Source organism: Scleropages formosus, chromosome 10 (genome assembly GCF_900964775.1).
Source record: "Scleropages formosus chromosome 10, fSclFor1.1, whole genome shotgun sequence".
NCBI classification, from domain to species: Eukaryota; Metazoa; Chordata; class Actinopteri; order Osteoglossiformes; family Osteoglossidae; genus Scleropages; species Scleropages formosus.
In genome coordinates this window covers 26,898,490-26,914,104 of record NC_041815.1, presented here as the reverse complement: position 1 = coordinate 26,914,104, position 15,615 = coordinate 26,898,490, and the positions used below count along the sequence as shown (strand labels likewise).

Sequence of the window (15,615 nt, the reverse complement as noted above, 5' to 3'; positions counted from 1 at the left end):
ACAGAAGAACATAGATATAGGCCTACAGATGAATAGACAGACAGATGGACGGAGAGACAGGTTTAAATCTTAAAAAAAAAAAAATTTATCCAGAAGGAAATGTCATAAATGCAAAGAACGCACTTGAACAGGGGGGCAACTTATTACTGTGGAACCAATGAGAAATTCACGCCTCTCGGTCACCTGGAGGTCGCAGCGGAAGCGCAGGACTAATTCATCCGAACCGAAGGGTTGGCACGGGAGATTCGACTGAACGGCACCTCACACTAATTGGAAGTGTCAGAGTCCAAATTAAACCGTTGACTTGAGCTGATTTCCAGTGGACGCTGATGGAACCCGTGCGACGTGTCTCCCCCCCCCCAACCCTTCCAGCGCCTGCAGCTTTATCACTCACATCAGCGGAGCCGTCGCACCTTCGACTCCACTTCCCCGAAAGCCTTCGGCATAATGAGCCTCTTTTAGTGCCGTAATTGAACAAGTGGCGTCTCTAACAAACATTTCACCGGCAAAGTAAAGAACCGGGTTTCCACTTCCATTGACAGGAATTTGTGCAAAACTATGAGAATTTTTATGGGTCCCGAGACAGATCCTTGAGGAACTTTCTGGGATCTCATGATGGGAGTAGGTGTCTCTCCCCCTCCTGGGGTCCCAGTGTTCAGAAAGATTGAGTAATTAGTCCCCATGTGCTGTGAGCCCCCGGAAGAAGCAGGGAAGGGGAACGTGGACAAGGGGATTCCATGGGGACGTCCACCGTTGGCCCCCCAGTGACATGGAAAAACCCCTCGCAACTGACAAATCCCATAAGTGCTGCAGAATGTTACAAATGCAATTCCCTAACAAAAGTGACCCCACAGCAAGGCTTCAGATTAAGTTACAATGTGGGGGGGGGGGCTGTACAGTAATGGAGCTAAAAGTTAATGCGCCGACTAAAATGGGAGGGCATGTGGACATGGGAGGGAAAGTGGTTTTGAAACCGTCCGCTCTGAGATAGGGGAGAAGAGAAGGGTCGTGGGCCGTTTTACCTCCTAGCGCCCAACATAAATCTGACATTTAATATCCTCCCGCAGCAAGCAGAGATAAATTAGATCAATGGCACGAGGGCAGTAAAAAGAAAGCCGCCTCGCTGCAAGATTAGCCGGGAGACAATGCGGGGCGGGTTTCGCCCAGCCGGTGGCCGGTGGCAAAACGCGGGGGCCGCGTTGCGGGAGCGCTCGGCCTTTCAAAACAGCCAGAATTTATTTGGGGAGCCCGATGTTTAGTAAGCAGCTTTTTGGTCCTTGCAGCCGCCCGCCGCTAACAGTTTCCACGGCAACTCGGAGCAGCAATTATGCCCGCACATACTAAGGAGGGGGGATTAGCGCAGAATCGCGGGAAGGGGGCCGAATAAGCATGAAATTGCCTCATTAGGGAGGAAAAGTTCAAAATGTTGTTTTGTTTCGTTTCCGCGGCGTCGGTGTAAATAAGCTGCGGAACGGTGACATTTCGGAGCGTCAGACAGGGCGCCAGCCACGGAGAAACTAACATGTTCTTTCTGGAAAAGTCTTCCAAAAGCCTCATGTTGACTTGAGAAAAGTCAATAAGTAAAGTCCGTCAAGTCTATCAAACTCAATTATAAGTAGTCCGTTATATTGAGACATCATTTATTTTATCGAGGGACGGTCCGGGGGGGGGGCAGGACAAATGTCCCATTACCTTGTGGTTGCATTTCAGTCTAATTTGACCCCTTTACAACTTTTCTGTACCATAAATATGGTTCCTTTCACCCGATTGCCATAAGTATGGGTGACATCCGAACCTATACAATTAACAATCGTTTACCTTTCATGGAATTTTGTGTGTTTCATATACATTTTGCGTGTATGTGATGTATGCGGTCAGGTCTGGTCAACAACAGGAAATCACATGGTGATACTATAATAACGAGCAAAGAGCATCACATGTCCACACACGTCCACCTATACACACACACACACACACACACACACAGACACAGTGGTCTCATTTTAGCTCAATATTGTCTCCAGACCACAAACTCCGCAAAGCGTGGAATGGAGCGGATGGCGTTCCATTGTGGGGACGGAGTTGGTTAAAAGGTGGTTAAGACAACAATAGGTGATCATCTATATTCCCATCATTCCTTCATACACTATTATGATAGGCTGCCCAATTAGGGATAGGAACACAAAAGACGGAAAGCCGTCTCAAACCCAGCAAGGGATGGTGGGTTTGAACGGTGGTATTTGGGATGCGTCTCGTCCGTGTCCAAGGTGGTGGGAAAACCGAGCGAGTTCCCAAATGGAACGGTTAAAACCACACCTGCCATTCCATTACTTCTATTCTCAGAGAAAAAGAACACAAAAACAAACAGCGCTTGCCGCCTGCGGGTGTAGAAATATCAGATTAATGTGAGGGGGCCCGATATTATTATAAAACTTGCAGACGATCTTCCGCTCGGGGATTACTGAGCTGAACTTTCTAATACTGCATATCTCAGGGAAGGTAAGGAGGATGATCTGAACGGGGCTCCGATTCAAACACTCTCATATTAGACATTTGGCGTCTGCCCGGGTGCGAGCAGCACCACAGTGAGGGAATACATTGTCCACGTAGCGACGGGCGCAGAAATGCATTTCTTGTCTCTTATGTATAATTCAGTTTCCAATGTCGCGTCTCAATACAACAGCTCCTTTAATATGCTGTGTAACCGCAGGGCGAGACGGACGCTAAGGACTCGAGGAAGAAACCCAAACGTCACGGCCTCGTTCGGAGCCCGTCGGAAAAATCAGATCATTCGTGCAAAAGAATTAATGACGGGTAAATTATTCACACGTTCAACCTTGGACCAAAAAAGGATGCTGTTCATTTCAGAACAATTCGGAAGTGTACAAATCAACTCGAAGATTGGAGAGTTTGTTGAAAGAAAACAAGGATGGACAGGTCCCGAAAGGACAGGTCTAGGAATGGCGGTTATTCCTTATCAAGGCAGCGTCAGTAGGACGGAATTGGGGAAATGTGGCAGGTCCAAGTTGGAACAACCTTCATAAGACCAACGAAAGCAGGTCCAATTTGGGACAAGTTCCGCAAAGCCTTCAAAACTTGAGTCCGTACCGTTTCCGGGGCTCCGCGCAGCCTCTCGTTCCGGAATCGACGCCGGAATCGAAGGCCGGGCCCCTAAATATGCATATTTACATAACACTGGGTAAATATGGAGGATCACTTTAGGAAGGAGGAGTAAAGTGGGCCCAAGGAGGAGCACTTGGTGAAGACGGCTAAGGCATCCGAAAAACACTAAAGATATCTTAATCCAACCAGTGGGAAGATCCACAGAGATGCAATGAGCAGGCAGCTCACAGGAAGTCCTTCCCAGAGAATTCCTGCCCATCTCACCCCCAATGACACCTGCCCAAGAAGCACATCATGCCCCTCAACCAATCCGGTGTCCATGGGACTGAGAATCCAGTGGGATGAAGGAGGGGGACTCCTGTCCCTCCCACCACCCCCCACGTCTCCTTACGCACAGTCCAGGGCCACCGTCTCGTGGCTTCTTCATCAGCCCATAGATATCAAGAAGAGAAAGAACTTGAGAGGCACACACACACACACACACTGGCTGAAGCCGCTTGTCCAAAGTGGAATCGTGATGAACCAGAGCCTAACCCAGCAACACAGGGCACAAGACTGGAGGGGGAGGGGACACACCCAGGATGGGACACCACTCCATCACAGGGCACTCCAAGCAAAACTTGCACCACCGCACCCCCCTAACTTGAGAGGTCTTCCTGTTCATTCCCGTGAAGGCGACTCGGTATTATTGCCCATTACACCACGGTAATACAGCGCTGTACAGCGTCACTGTGCTCCGACACGGCACAGCGGTGTATATTAGCAGTTTTTCACCCGAAGCAAGACACTGCAGGACTGCGTTTCCGTGTCATCCAGGGCCTCGGGGACCGTCCCGCTGGAGAGCACATTACAGGAGCCGTGTGACAGCCTGTCAGGTAGCAAACCAAGTTTGTTTTCCGGAACTCTCTGAATAATGGAGGGGAATTATGTGCTGACACAATGGAATATTAATGAAAGGAAGCCGGGAAGGAGGACGGTATGACAACCGGGCTGGGCGAGCGATGGGATTGGCTGTCGTTCAGGGCTTCGGAAGACGATGCCGTGTGGCTTTTTGGAGACGTCACACAGGATCAGACATTACGTCCACCTGCACTCTGCCTCCGGGCCACTAGAGGCAGCGTAGGAATAGTGAAACATGGTAAACATTTGGCACCACCCATCGGAGACATCCAGCAAGGTGAGGCGACAGTAAAGTCCGCCTAAAGCCATATGTGCCGTCCTCCTGGCGTGGTAACCGTGCCAAGCCACCCAACTGTGTCTGGAACACGACCCGCCAAGCGAAGAAACGGAGTTCAATCCTCATATCGCCGGGGCCCATGCGCTCGACGGCGGTGAGGACGGCTAGCGCTGCGCCCCTGCGGTCCCCCTTAATGAGACCCAGCTGCGCGGACACCGTCCTCGACTCAGTCACCGGAATTAACCCAGTGACCCACATAAAGGCCTGTTTACACAGGCGCAGCCACTCGGCCGGGGAGCCGTGAGCGACACGGCGCTCTGGGGCGGCACCGCCAAGAGAGCCTGCGGCGATTCTGTTAGGGGTTCTGATATGGGGTGGGGCAACGCACTTAGCGCTACACGCTGCGCCGGCAAATTCAGTTTTACTGCTCGTCAAAAAAAAAAAAAAACCCAGGATATCAGTCGTCCAATAAGGTCGCCAGGGGTTGGCGGTTGATGAACGTAGCGGTTTGACTGTAGGTACGGTCAAATCTCGTGACCTCAGCAGAGACTCATCTGCACTTACACACACATCTGGCTAGAAGATGTCAAGGAGTAAAAATAGATTACCGAGAAATGTGATCATGTATTATTATTTATACATAAATATGACTATAACTTTCTCAAAACCAACTTATGGTTATAAGGTTTGAAGAGCGAGACATTTACACTGATTTACCCTTAAACACAGCAAGGTAACTTTTAAAACCGTGTGAACTCAGAACAAATACACAGTTGATAGCATAGTAGTTGGAGCTGATGCATTCGGATACCGAGGTCATCGGTTCACATCTCACCTACTGCTGTAATACCCTTGAGAGTCCTAATCCGAATTTACTCCAGTAAATTCATCAAGCTGTATATATAGGCAAATAACTGTAGGTAACTTAACATTATAAGTCGCTTTGGAGAAAAGAAAAATGAATATATGCATGTAAACCAGAAGCAGGGATTTTAACCCACAACCTTCATAATGTAAGGGGAAGGCTCTAAACCTGGTGTCCTAGTATTACTTGTTAATATAGGGTCCCACCAAATATAACTGTAAAAGAGTGACACTAGTAAAATATTAAGGTATCACACGTAAGGGAAAAGTGGTAGTGTAGGGGCTAGAGCTGCTGTCTTTAGACCTGAAAGTTGCAGGTTTGAATCCCATTTCTAGCTGTAGTACCCTTGCGCAAGGTACTTACTCTAAATTGCTCCTGTAAAATTACCCAGCTGTATGAATGGGTAAGTAGCTTAATACTGCAAGTTACTTCATAGAAAAGTGTCAGCAAAATTAATAACTGTAATAAGTTTATTAAATTAAAATTTAAAGTGTTTGGATCCAAGTTTGTGTACATACCCCACCCTAATGAAACAAAAGAAAATAATACGAAAAAAGTCTAGAAGACCCGGTCATACTGGCCTGGAAAGAAACCCAGAGCTTTTTGCACCAGCCACACACAACCGCGCGCCAGACCCGACGTCAGGGTGCGAACGACGCAGTAAACACACTCCAGGAAGACCCACGGGACCGTTACAGATTGACCGCGCATGTGTGTGCGTGTGTGTGTGTACTGTATGTCCCCGCGAGTGTTACCGTGCGACGCCCCCGCCCTCGGAACACGACCCGTCCCGTCGCTCCGCGGTCCCGCCGAAGCGTTGCTGGCCCCGGGCCTTCGTCGAGGGCCTCGCGGCGCCGGCCGGGACGCCCGCCAGACTGCACTGTTCTTGGCACCGGGTTGCGAACATCGCGTTCGCGTTGGACTGACCCCCGTCCGGCTTTTTTGTCTTGTGTAACAAGTTCACTGGATGGGAACTACTTCACACAGAAGAACCACGAGAGGACCAGGAAAAAGGAGAAGCACCAACAAAACCAACAACTAGTGTTTGTTTTCTTTTAATCCAAAACTTTCTCCAAAGTGACTTAAAAAGTTAAGGTATTTACACCGATTTACCCATTTATAGAGCTGGGTAGTTTTTATTGTATCAATTCACGATAAGCACCCCGATCGAGGGTACTTCGGCAGTTGACGGGATTCGAACCCGGGCCTTTCAACTGCAGTGCTGTGACCCTCACCACGATGCCACCTGCTGTTCAAAAAGGAGGGGAACACGGTCACTGTGACGGTCACCACGGATCGGTGTTTTTCCGCGTTCCAGACTCATCGGCGTCACCGCATCCCGAGCACACGAGCGCATCGAATTAGCAGCAAACTGGAGTTTCCCGTAAAAACACAGCAGCCAATCCAATTTGCAGCGGATTTCCAATATAACCACGTTAGGTCACGGTGCTTTATCAGAACTCGTCCCGCGTACGGTCATCTGCAACACGCCGTCCTCGACCGCTATCTGCAGGGTTCGGACGTAGTATTTACAGAGTAATTCCACTGGACTTCAGGCTCCTGGCATCACCTGAACAACGACAGAGAGGTCATTGATGGGGGAGGGCAGCAGGGGGCGCAGTGGTTAGAGCTGCCACTTGTGGAATTGGAGGTCACAGGTTTGAATCCCACCTGCTGCTGTAGTACCCTTGAGTAAAGTACCACCTACTAATTGCCCCAGTACAGAAAATAATAATTTCCCAGCTGTACAAACGGGGTAAATAACTACAGGTACCTTAACGTTTTAAGTCGCTTTGGAGGAAAACGTCAGATAAATGGGTAAATGTAAATAATGGATGGGAGAGACTCGGAGGGAGGATCAGCACTCAGAGATTCGGGAAATACCATGGTAATAATACAGAAGTGCTCTTTATGGACATCACTTCTCTCACAGTCACAACTGGAAACATGGAAAACAAAGAGGGTTTGTGTTTCATCAGTACTATAGAGGAAGTAGTGACTGTCAGCCACTAGAAAGGAGCAACATCTATTAATGTTATTATTTATTCATTTATCCGACACTTTTCTCCAAAGCCTCTTATAATGTGAGATTTGTACACTTAGCTCCTTGCACTGATTTACCCATTTATACGGTTATTTTTACTGTATCAGTTCAGAGTATTTAAATAGACAGCACACAGACCAGGAGGAGAGATTCGAACCCACAACCCTCATAGTGTAAGGCAACAGTTCTAACCAATACGCCACCTGCTGCCACAAAGAGCCAAAATGATTGCTTTTTTATTTTTTTTTTTTTTTAATGAGGCAGAGCTCTCCATTGTTGGACGTTGGAAGGGGTCACATCTTATTTTTATGGGAACGTTTGCAACACACACACAAGCAGCTGCCCCTCCCCCGCCGCCGGCACACGCTTTACGGTTTCCTTCCTCTCAGCTCGCGCGGGAGGGAGGACGACGCAATTGGCGCTGGAGAAAACATGCAAATGAGCGAGGCCGGGGTCACGGGCGACACGGCGCCCCCCAGCGGCGCACTTACGATCGAGGCCGTTGATGTAGCGCATGGTGATCTCGCAGTGCCCCCACACGGCGCTCACGATCGGGTACAGCTTCTTGCCCTTGAGCCCCCGGAAGGCCACGCCCAGGTACTGGCCGTCCACCATGAAGCTCAGCGTGCCCTCATCCATGTCCAGCACCACGACCAACGAGTCGGGCAGCGCGAACGACTCGTCCGGCTCCAGGAAGGCGGGGTAGGTGGGCGCCGCCGATGACGGCAGGTTCTTGCTGTCGTGGTAGAGCTTGTTGCGGCCCAGATCCCAGCCCCACGACTCAGCGTTGCTGCCCACCAGCGCCGTGTAGCCCACCGAGTGCAGCGGCGCCTCGGCCGTGGCCACGCCCACCACGGCGTGCGTGCCGCGCTGCCGCGCCGGCCAGTGAATGCACCAGGCGTGCAGTCCCCGCGTGTAGCCGACGCGTCCGCGGATGCAGTCCGTGCTCTGCGCCACCGGGTGCCGGTGGAACGTGAGCCGGTCGTCCTCCTTGACGAAGATGTTGAGTGACCGGTCATCGCCGTTCCAGGCGTGGCGCAGCTGCAGGTCGGGCGGCGCCACCGGCATGTCCAGCAGCAGGTCCAGGCGGGCCGGCTTGAAGAAGTCAGGACCCCGCGGCTCCCGCCTCGCAGGACGGAGCCCCGACTCACCGCGCACGTCCACCGACTTGATGCTGCCGGAGATCTTCTGACCCATGGCGGCGCCGGCGCTGGGAGCGCGGTCGGGGTGGCGGTGCGCGTGGGTCCACGTGCGGTTTCACGGCTGCTGTTACCTCATGGGGCACGGTGTCACAGGTGGGGGCGGGGGTCGCTGAGCCAAGTCACCGTATCCCAGCAACGCTTGTGCCTCCTTCGCAGGAGCTGCTCTCCTTTAGGAAGAGAGGCAGAAAAGTGTTTTATTACATGAAGCAGACATGAAGTGCTCCTTCTGGGACACTGCATGGGGGGGTGGGAGTGGGGCATGAACCGCGGTACCGGAGGAAACCTCAAAAACACCGGCAGACACTACGGGACAAGCGGGTGGCGGTGGAGCAGACGGGCACTTCCTTTGACTTACAGGGACATGGAGGGTCTTGTGTTAATGTCCTTCCCCCAATGAAAGGCTAGACCCCCCCTTCCAGTAAAGCGCTGGACGGTCACACACGCACACACACACACACGCACACACACACAGAGAAACAGTCGCATAAAGCAGACACATCTACCAGGTGCAAAGGAAGCCCCAGCTACACAAACACTTCTGCGCAGGGGGGAAAACCCGGCCCCTCCCCTTTCCCGCAGACAGGGGGCGCCGCGATGAGTGCGCAGCTCTTAGGAAACAAGTCTGACGGCCCCGTCAGCAAAACTTGGGAACACGACCAAAAAAAGCAGATGAAATCGGCCTCCCGCTGCGGCGAACGACTGCTTTGGCACCGGGAAAATTAAAAAGCTCACATGCAAAACGCGCAAATTTTTCAGACACACACGCCACAAACCGCCTTTCGCCAACGCTCCAATAACACACACCATACATGGATGCACTAGCGCGTCGGGGCAAAACATTAACCGGCCATCCATCGCTCCGCATCGCCTTCGAGGAACAAGCTTCTCTTTTCGAAACAAAAAGACAAGCTCGCAATAAACACGCAATAAACACGCAATAAATACACACTGTCAGGCATATTTTCGTGACCAGAACACGATGAGGTCAGTCGTTTTCTCGGAAGAGAATTCTGGAACTGAATAACAGGAAGGAAGGCTAGACAGCTGCCGCTCGTGTGTGTGTGTGTGTGTGCGAGTGTGTGAGAGAGTGAAAGACAGATTCGCAACTAAGCAGCCCTCCACATATTTCAGAGTATAAAGAAACAGGGTAAACAGGGTAATTGCAGTGGACGGTACAGAGGTCCTCGGGAAACCAGGTATACCCCTGAGTCACCAGGTTTTACATTCGCCAGAGGAGACAGGAGGACAGCGGACGCGTTGTTGTCCGGTGTCGAGTTACCCCCCAGCATGGCGAGCGAGGGTTATGTTTCTCCTTGCGTGGCAGACTGGGAGAACCGGTCTAAACCGGCCTCAGGAGGTCATGGGCTCACCGTTCCGTCTCCAACGGCTCCCAAGGTCTCCACGCTGCAGATCCCACAACCACCTGGATGCTCCAGACTCCCACCCCTGTCCTCATCCCCCCCCGAGAGCACCATCCTCCACTTATTGCTCCTCCAGCCGGGTACCGGGTCCCTCCACTCAGCCAGCACAGGAGCTATTAACCGCAAGCATTTCATTACAGCAAAATTACCATAACAGTTTCCGAAAAACTGTTTCATTATCTTCCACTCCTGTGTTTACTAATTCCTGCATCTTCTTTTATAATTTATTATAATTTTCATTTTTCTCATGATTCCCACCCCCACAAAAGTGACTTATAGTGAGAGGTTCCCACACTGATCTACTTGCAATGATTCGCCCTTTACTACAGCAGGGTAATTTTCACTGTATCTATTTAGGGTAAAAGGGCACTACAGCAGCAGGTGGGATTCGAACCCAGTTCCACCTCCTACTTGATGACTGCGCCACCTGCTGTTCCAGCAATAGACTGATTGGCTGCAATGTGACTAAGGAAATGGTACCGAGCGAGAGAAGGGCTCCTGTCCTCCATGTCTGGACACGGGTTCGAGCGTGATGGGACGGGGCTCTCAGAGTGAAGTGATGTCAATCAGCTTCAGGTCCCCTTCCTAACCAGCTGGCACCCGGATCAAGGAACTAGCGCAACCGTTGACATATGGACCCGTGACCCAACTGGCGGAGGCGTGAGAGTCAGAGCCGTGTCACCGAGAACATATGGACCGTGACCCAGCTCATCCCGGTGTGTGTGTGTGTGTGTGTGTCTGTCAGTTGTTCCCTATCTCCACCCCAACTGGCACTCTCTGCTTTGTGAAGGAGTCACACCCACTGACCACTCGTCTGTCGTGCAAACAAACCGCGTGTTGACCGAGGTCTTGTCCCGCGACCGTCCTGAATCCACGGACACGTCACAGGGAAGGGCACCCGCCACAGCTGACACCTGGCACTGCGGATGGGACGACAGCTGGCCGGGCCCCGCGGTGATGTCATCCACCCCGTGGGGGGGTGGCTGAGTGAGAACAGCGCGGTTTGGCACTTGGCGGTGAGAAACACTTGCCTGACGGACCGAAACATCGCCGCACAGGGTGACTTCACACACGCCGGGAAACCGCATCTCAGCGTGTGTGCGTGTTTCCTTCTCGTGTGTTAACACCCCCCCCCCGATCAACTGCACACAGGGCACCTCTGACATGTCTCTGGGGGGGGAAACCGTACAAACAGAGGGTAAAACTTTCTGGAAAATTCCACAGCCGAGCTGCTCCCTGACCAGCTGTTGGTCCGTCGCGCCGAAAGAGAGCGATAAAAAAGCCCCAGATGAAGGCATTTGAGATCAAAGCCCCATTTCCCACAATGCCCCTTACTTTTGCTTCAGAGCATCTGAAAGTAGGAGATTTACTTGCAGTGGTGCTGCTTTCAGTCCCTTTGACCCCCAGACCCCACAGCGGGACGCCAGCGCTCAGCAGTCCGTCCCTCATCAGTGGACATAATGGGAGATGGGGGAAGCGGTGCACTTTGCCCCCACACCCCCTCGAAAAGCAGTGTGGGAGGGGGCTGCGTCGCCTCGGCGACTCCTCGACCCTGACCCCCCTGATCCTCCCCGGCGGATCGGAGGAGGGGAACCCGTTCAAACAGCGCCGACTGACCGCAGAGAAATTTGACACGACAAACAAACTGAAACCAACATTATTTGTAATCAAACCGCTGTAGCAGCAACAGACATAAAGAGGAGCTGGCAAGCTCAGAAAAGAAGGGTTACGACCCCACAAGGTTGAGTCAATTCCCATGTACTAAAGACACCCAAAGGTGTGTGAAGCTGTTCTCCCTCCTACTTCCTGTTTGATCATTGGCACCACTGTATTAAATGGACCATTATTTGCAATTTGGGTAATGATTTAACCGAAGCCACGGAGTTTGAGCACCGGTACAACAGCAGAACCGCACCCTTGCGCTGACCCTCCAGTTCGTCCTTTAGCCACCCAGCCGTGTTGCTGCCAACACGTCCCACAAGGGGAGGTACCGGCGAGTCCCAGGCTGGGCGCCGTCAAATCACTGAGTCAGCACTGGCCGAGCCTGGAAGCATCCCCAGGGAGGGGCGGAGCTGTTGCGTCTGGGACCGCAGCCTTGGGTCGAGACGGTCAACGCAGCAGAGGCGGGGGGGGCAGCAACCTGTGAATACCGGGCCTGAGGCTTTAGCTCAAAACCGCACCATGTGGCAGCCAGTTCTCATCGTTAAAGTCCTCCTGAGACCCAGCCATTCTTTTTTTTGTCCACTCTAGAGGACATCTGCTTTAAAGTATTTAATCTCAGACTGCACAAGCTACAGCGCTGAGCCCTAAGAAGCATTAAGGAGGACATTCCACGCTTTAAAACAGTATCACTTTTTGGGGCGCTGATTAGATGACTTGAAAGAAACCACAGAAATATATTCAAAAGTCTTGGTTTCAGGCAGATATGAAAAGCATACAGTGGAAATATCTGCTAAATATAGGGTTAAAGGGCACAACTATTGTACTGTCGAGTCCTCTGGATTCTTCCCCAGCAAGGAAGTGGGGTGCGAGTCACTTCCCCACTTCCTCCCAGGTGCCTCGACCTCGACCAGAATGGTAGTTTTGTGGTAAAGCGGCCTAGTTAATCCCTGTACACCTCGAGGTGACGCCCCCCCACCCCCCCGCGGTACTGAAAGGACCCTCGCGGTCGATATCCCGCTCGGATCCTGGCACGGTGGCGGGTCTGGGTCGCCCGGTACCTTTGGATCGCGGCCCGCTCCCACTCCTCAAGGGCAAACGGGTCCAGGTTGCCGGGAGACACAGAGGAGCCATCTGTTGTTTACAACCCTGTTTGTTTTATTTCTCAGATTCCCACTCTGAGCCCATTCCTCCACGTCCCTCAAGGTGGGGGGGCTAACACGAGTCAGAACTAGAAAGGGACTCCTGTCGCAGGAGTTGAGTTTCAGCTGCCAGAGCAGGATCTGCCAGATGTGGTGACAGTTATAGGTGTAATTAGACATAAATGGAGCTCGAATCTCCCAAAAAGTGGTTAATGCACTGAAGGGGAGGAGTGGTGACTGAGCCGTGGTGGTTCGGAAAAGTCAGAACCACTTTTCCCCACATTTACATATGAAAACTTAAGTCTTTTTTGTCCTTCTTGTTGCTCTTAATAAAGAGCACGAGGCTTCCCTGCAAAAGGCTACATTTGGATATTTTGTGTCGCTTTCTTCTCCCTCCTCAAAGGTGGCCGACATTCCCGCGTATCACATAACATAATTCGCCAAATACCACCTCCGCGTCTATTCATGATTCCCGCGCTCAGTATTGCGCGCGCAGGAAACAAACGGGACTTTGTTTTGTCGCGCACTGTAACGCGTGGGGGGGGGGGGGGGGGCGAGTGGGTGGGGATGTGCGGAAGCGTGACGCGATTATTCCTCGTGAAAGAATGAGTTTGCGGAACGGAGCTACTCCGGCAGCTCCCAAAACAACGGCACGTGACTCGGACCTGGGTGGCGGGGGTGGGGTGGACTTATTCATCTATTTATTTAACACTGAAAGGTCAGACAGAAACCTGCCTTCCACTGTACTACCTGGATTATATTTCACAGTATCATCAATAGTATCAAATATCATAATATAATTATATAATAACATGCCGGTAATATAAAGCCTGCGCATGCAAATGAGTAAGGGGAGAAGTTGATAAAAGTATTATTAACTATTTATAGCACTCGTTTGCCTAATGTGGCTTCTACTAGATAATAACGAGCAGTAAGTAGCCTAGCAGTTACAACTGCCAAAGGTCGAAGGTTCGAATCCCACCTCCAGCTGTTAAAACCTTTCCTTGAATTACTCCAGTAAAATTACCCAACTGCATAAAAGGGAAATAATTGTAGAAAAGTAGCTTATCATAGTAAGCCGTTTCGGAGAAAAGCGTCAGGTAAATGAAAGTAAATAACTTCACAGTGCTGTACCCATTTACAGCAGGGTATTTTTACTGCATTGGTTCAGCGTAAGTATTACAGCTGGAAAGGGGACTCGAACCAGCAGCCGTGTGACAAGGCTCAACCCTGAACACTGCGCTACCTGCTAGTCCCTAGGACACACGCTTCGGATGGTGGGATATGTTTTACCATGGTAAAACACGACTTGAACGTCCCATTTTTCGGTTTGAGTGAGACAGAGTTTATAGACGCGTATTACGAAACATAAATATGATTTTTCGGAGGAAAGAGACATAAATTATTTATTGAAACTAAATATCAGGCACCTTTACCAGCGATTCTCTTTCTAATTAATCCACCACAGCGACACCCCCCACGCGCGCGCACCCACACCTCCATCGGCTCGGGGGGGCGTATCCGTCACGCAGCACTGACTCCCTGTAAACTAACGACAATTACGTTCAGTTGTCAAAGTCGCGGCCCATTTGCACCCCCCCCCCCCCCCACAACCCCCATCAGCGATCGATAAATTCATCCAGTTCGAAGTCTCGAACAGCAACTATTCTGACAGGGCCGGGGGGGTATCAAACCTTCACCCCCCTCCCACTCCATATTAACATAATAGCCCAGTAAAGGGTAAATAATGAGACTGATCACGTGGTACCGGCAACGTCGTGTGTTCGGGGTGACCGTTCGCAACCAGCCGGATATGGGTTCGGTTCCAACCTGCAACGGCGCTCAAAATAAGTTCAAAAACGTCCAGTCATTAAAGTTCCTGCAGTAAAGAGAACGCAGAGGTGCTGAGACCCGGTGCGACGAGGACAAAGGTCCAACAGCAGTCCAACAGAAGATCAACGGTCCAACCGCGGTTCGGCAGCAATATCACAGTCCAGCAGCAGCGGTCCAGCCATAACCCAAACAGTCCCGCGGCAGTCCAACAAAAATCCCAACTGTCCAGGCGCAATAACTGAGACGGTCCTACAGAACGCGGTCCAACAGCGGTCCACAGTAACATGAGCAGAGCACCGCACTGTTGTTTTGTTTAGTCCCCGCGAGCGGACCCGGTCGCCACGGATCGGGGTCCCACCTCGGGGGGGGGGGGTGGAGGGAGTCCCGTAGCACCGGGATGCTGAGGAGAGCGAGGAGAACAAAGAGCCGGAGGAGCGCGCGCAGCACGTGGTGGCGCACGAGCCGGCGACGAGCGTGAGGATGACGGCGAGGACGAGCGTCCCCTCGTGCGCGCAGCTCCTGTGTCTCCAGCGAGCGGCGGCGGCGGGAAGGAGGGTGTGGGGTCCGGTGACGGGTCTTACCATCAGAGCCGCGCGCGCCGTGCGTGGAACATTCCCGACAGGAGAAACAAAGAAACAAAGGAGACGGTGCGATACAGTGTTGTCGTTCGCCGCGGGCCGCGAGCTGCCTGCGCTCCTGTCCTCCGCGATCGCCCCTCCCCGGCAGCTTGCTGGTCCCCCACTTTCCAGTTGTTTCCAACTCCGCGCGGAGATCCCGCTCCGACCGCCAACCTGCGAGAAGATCAGGAGGTGTGGAGCGCGGCCATCGAACCGGCGGAGCTTCGGCACATCAGCGGGGCGGCGAACAGCGGCGTCTGGGGGCACACACGCACACGCCAACACACACACACACACCCACCCACCCACGCACGCACACGCGCGCACTCACACACATCTGGCAGGGAAGCGAAGGAGGGCTTCTGCGGGACGGCCGGAGCGCGCGAGCCGAGCAGTCAGTGCGCTCACACACACGCATGCACGCCCGCGAGCGCGCGCACACGCTGCTGTCTCGGTCGTTCTGCAGTTAAAAACACAGCGTCTCTCCGAGTCCCGAAAATGAGTGTGACGCGACGAGCCGCCTTCACCCCCC

General features: G+C 52.3%; 1 protein-coding gene across 2 annotated transcripts in view; it reads right to left on the bottom strand.

The window, feature by feature from the left end:
- Positions 1–15,166, bottom strand: part of spsb4a (splA/ryanodine receptor domain and SOCS box containing 4a) — a 41,053-nt gene extending 25,887 nt beyond the window's left edge. Inside the window, exons 1-2 of one of the 2 annotated variants that reach the window (XM_029255809.1) lie at positions 15,048–15,166; positions 7,701–8,578 (exon numbers count right to left, since the gene is read on the bottom strand). In XM_029255809.1, the coding sequence (XP_029111642.1) occupies positions 7,701–8,406 (706 nt within the window). In that variant the 5' untranslated portion in view covers positions 8,407–8,578; positions 15,048–15,166. The other variant, XM_029255810.1, reaches the window with a different exon arrangement.
- Between the last annotated feature and the right edge of the window lie 449 nt (positions 15,167–15,615).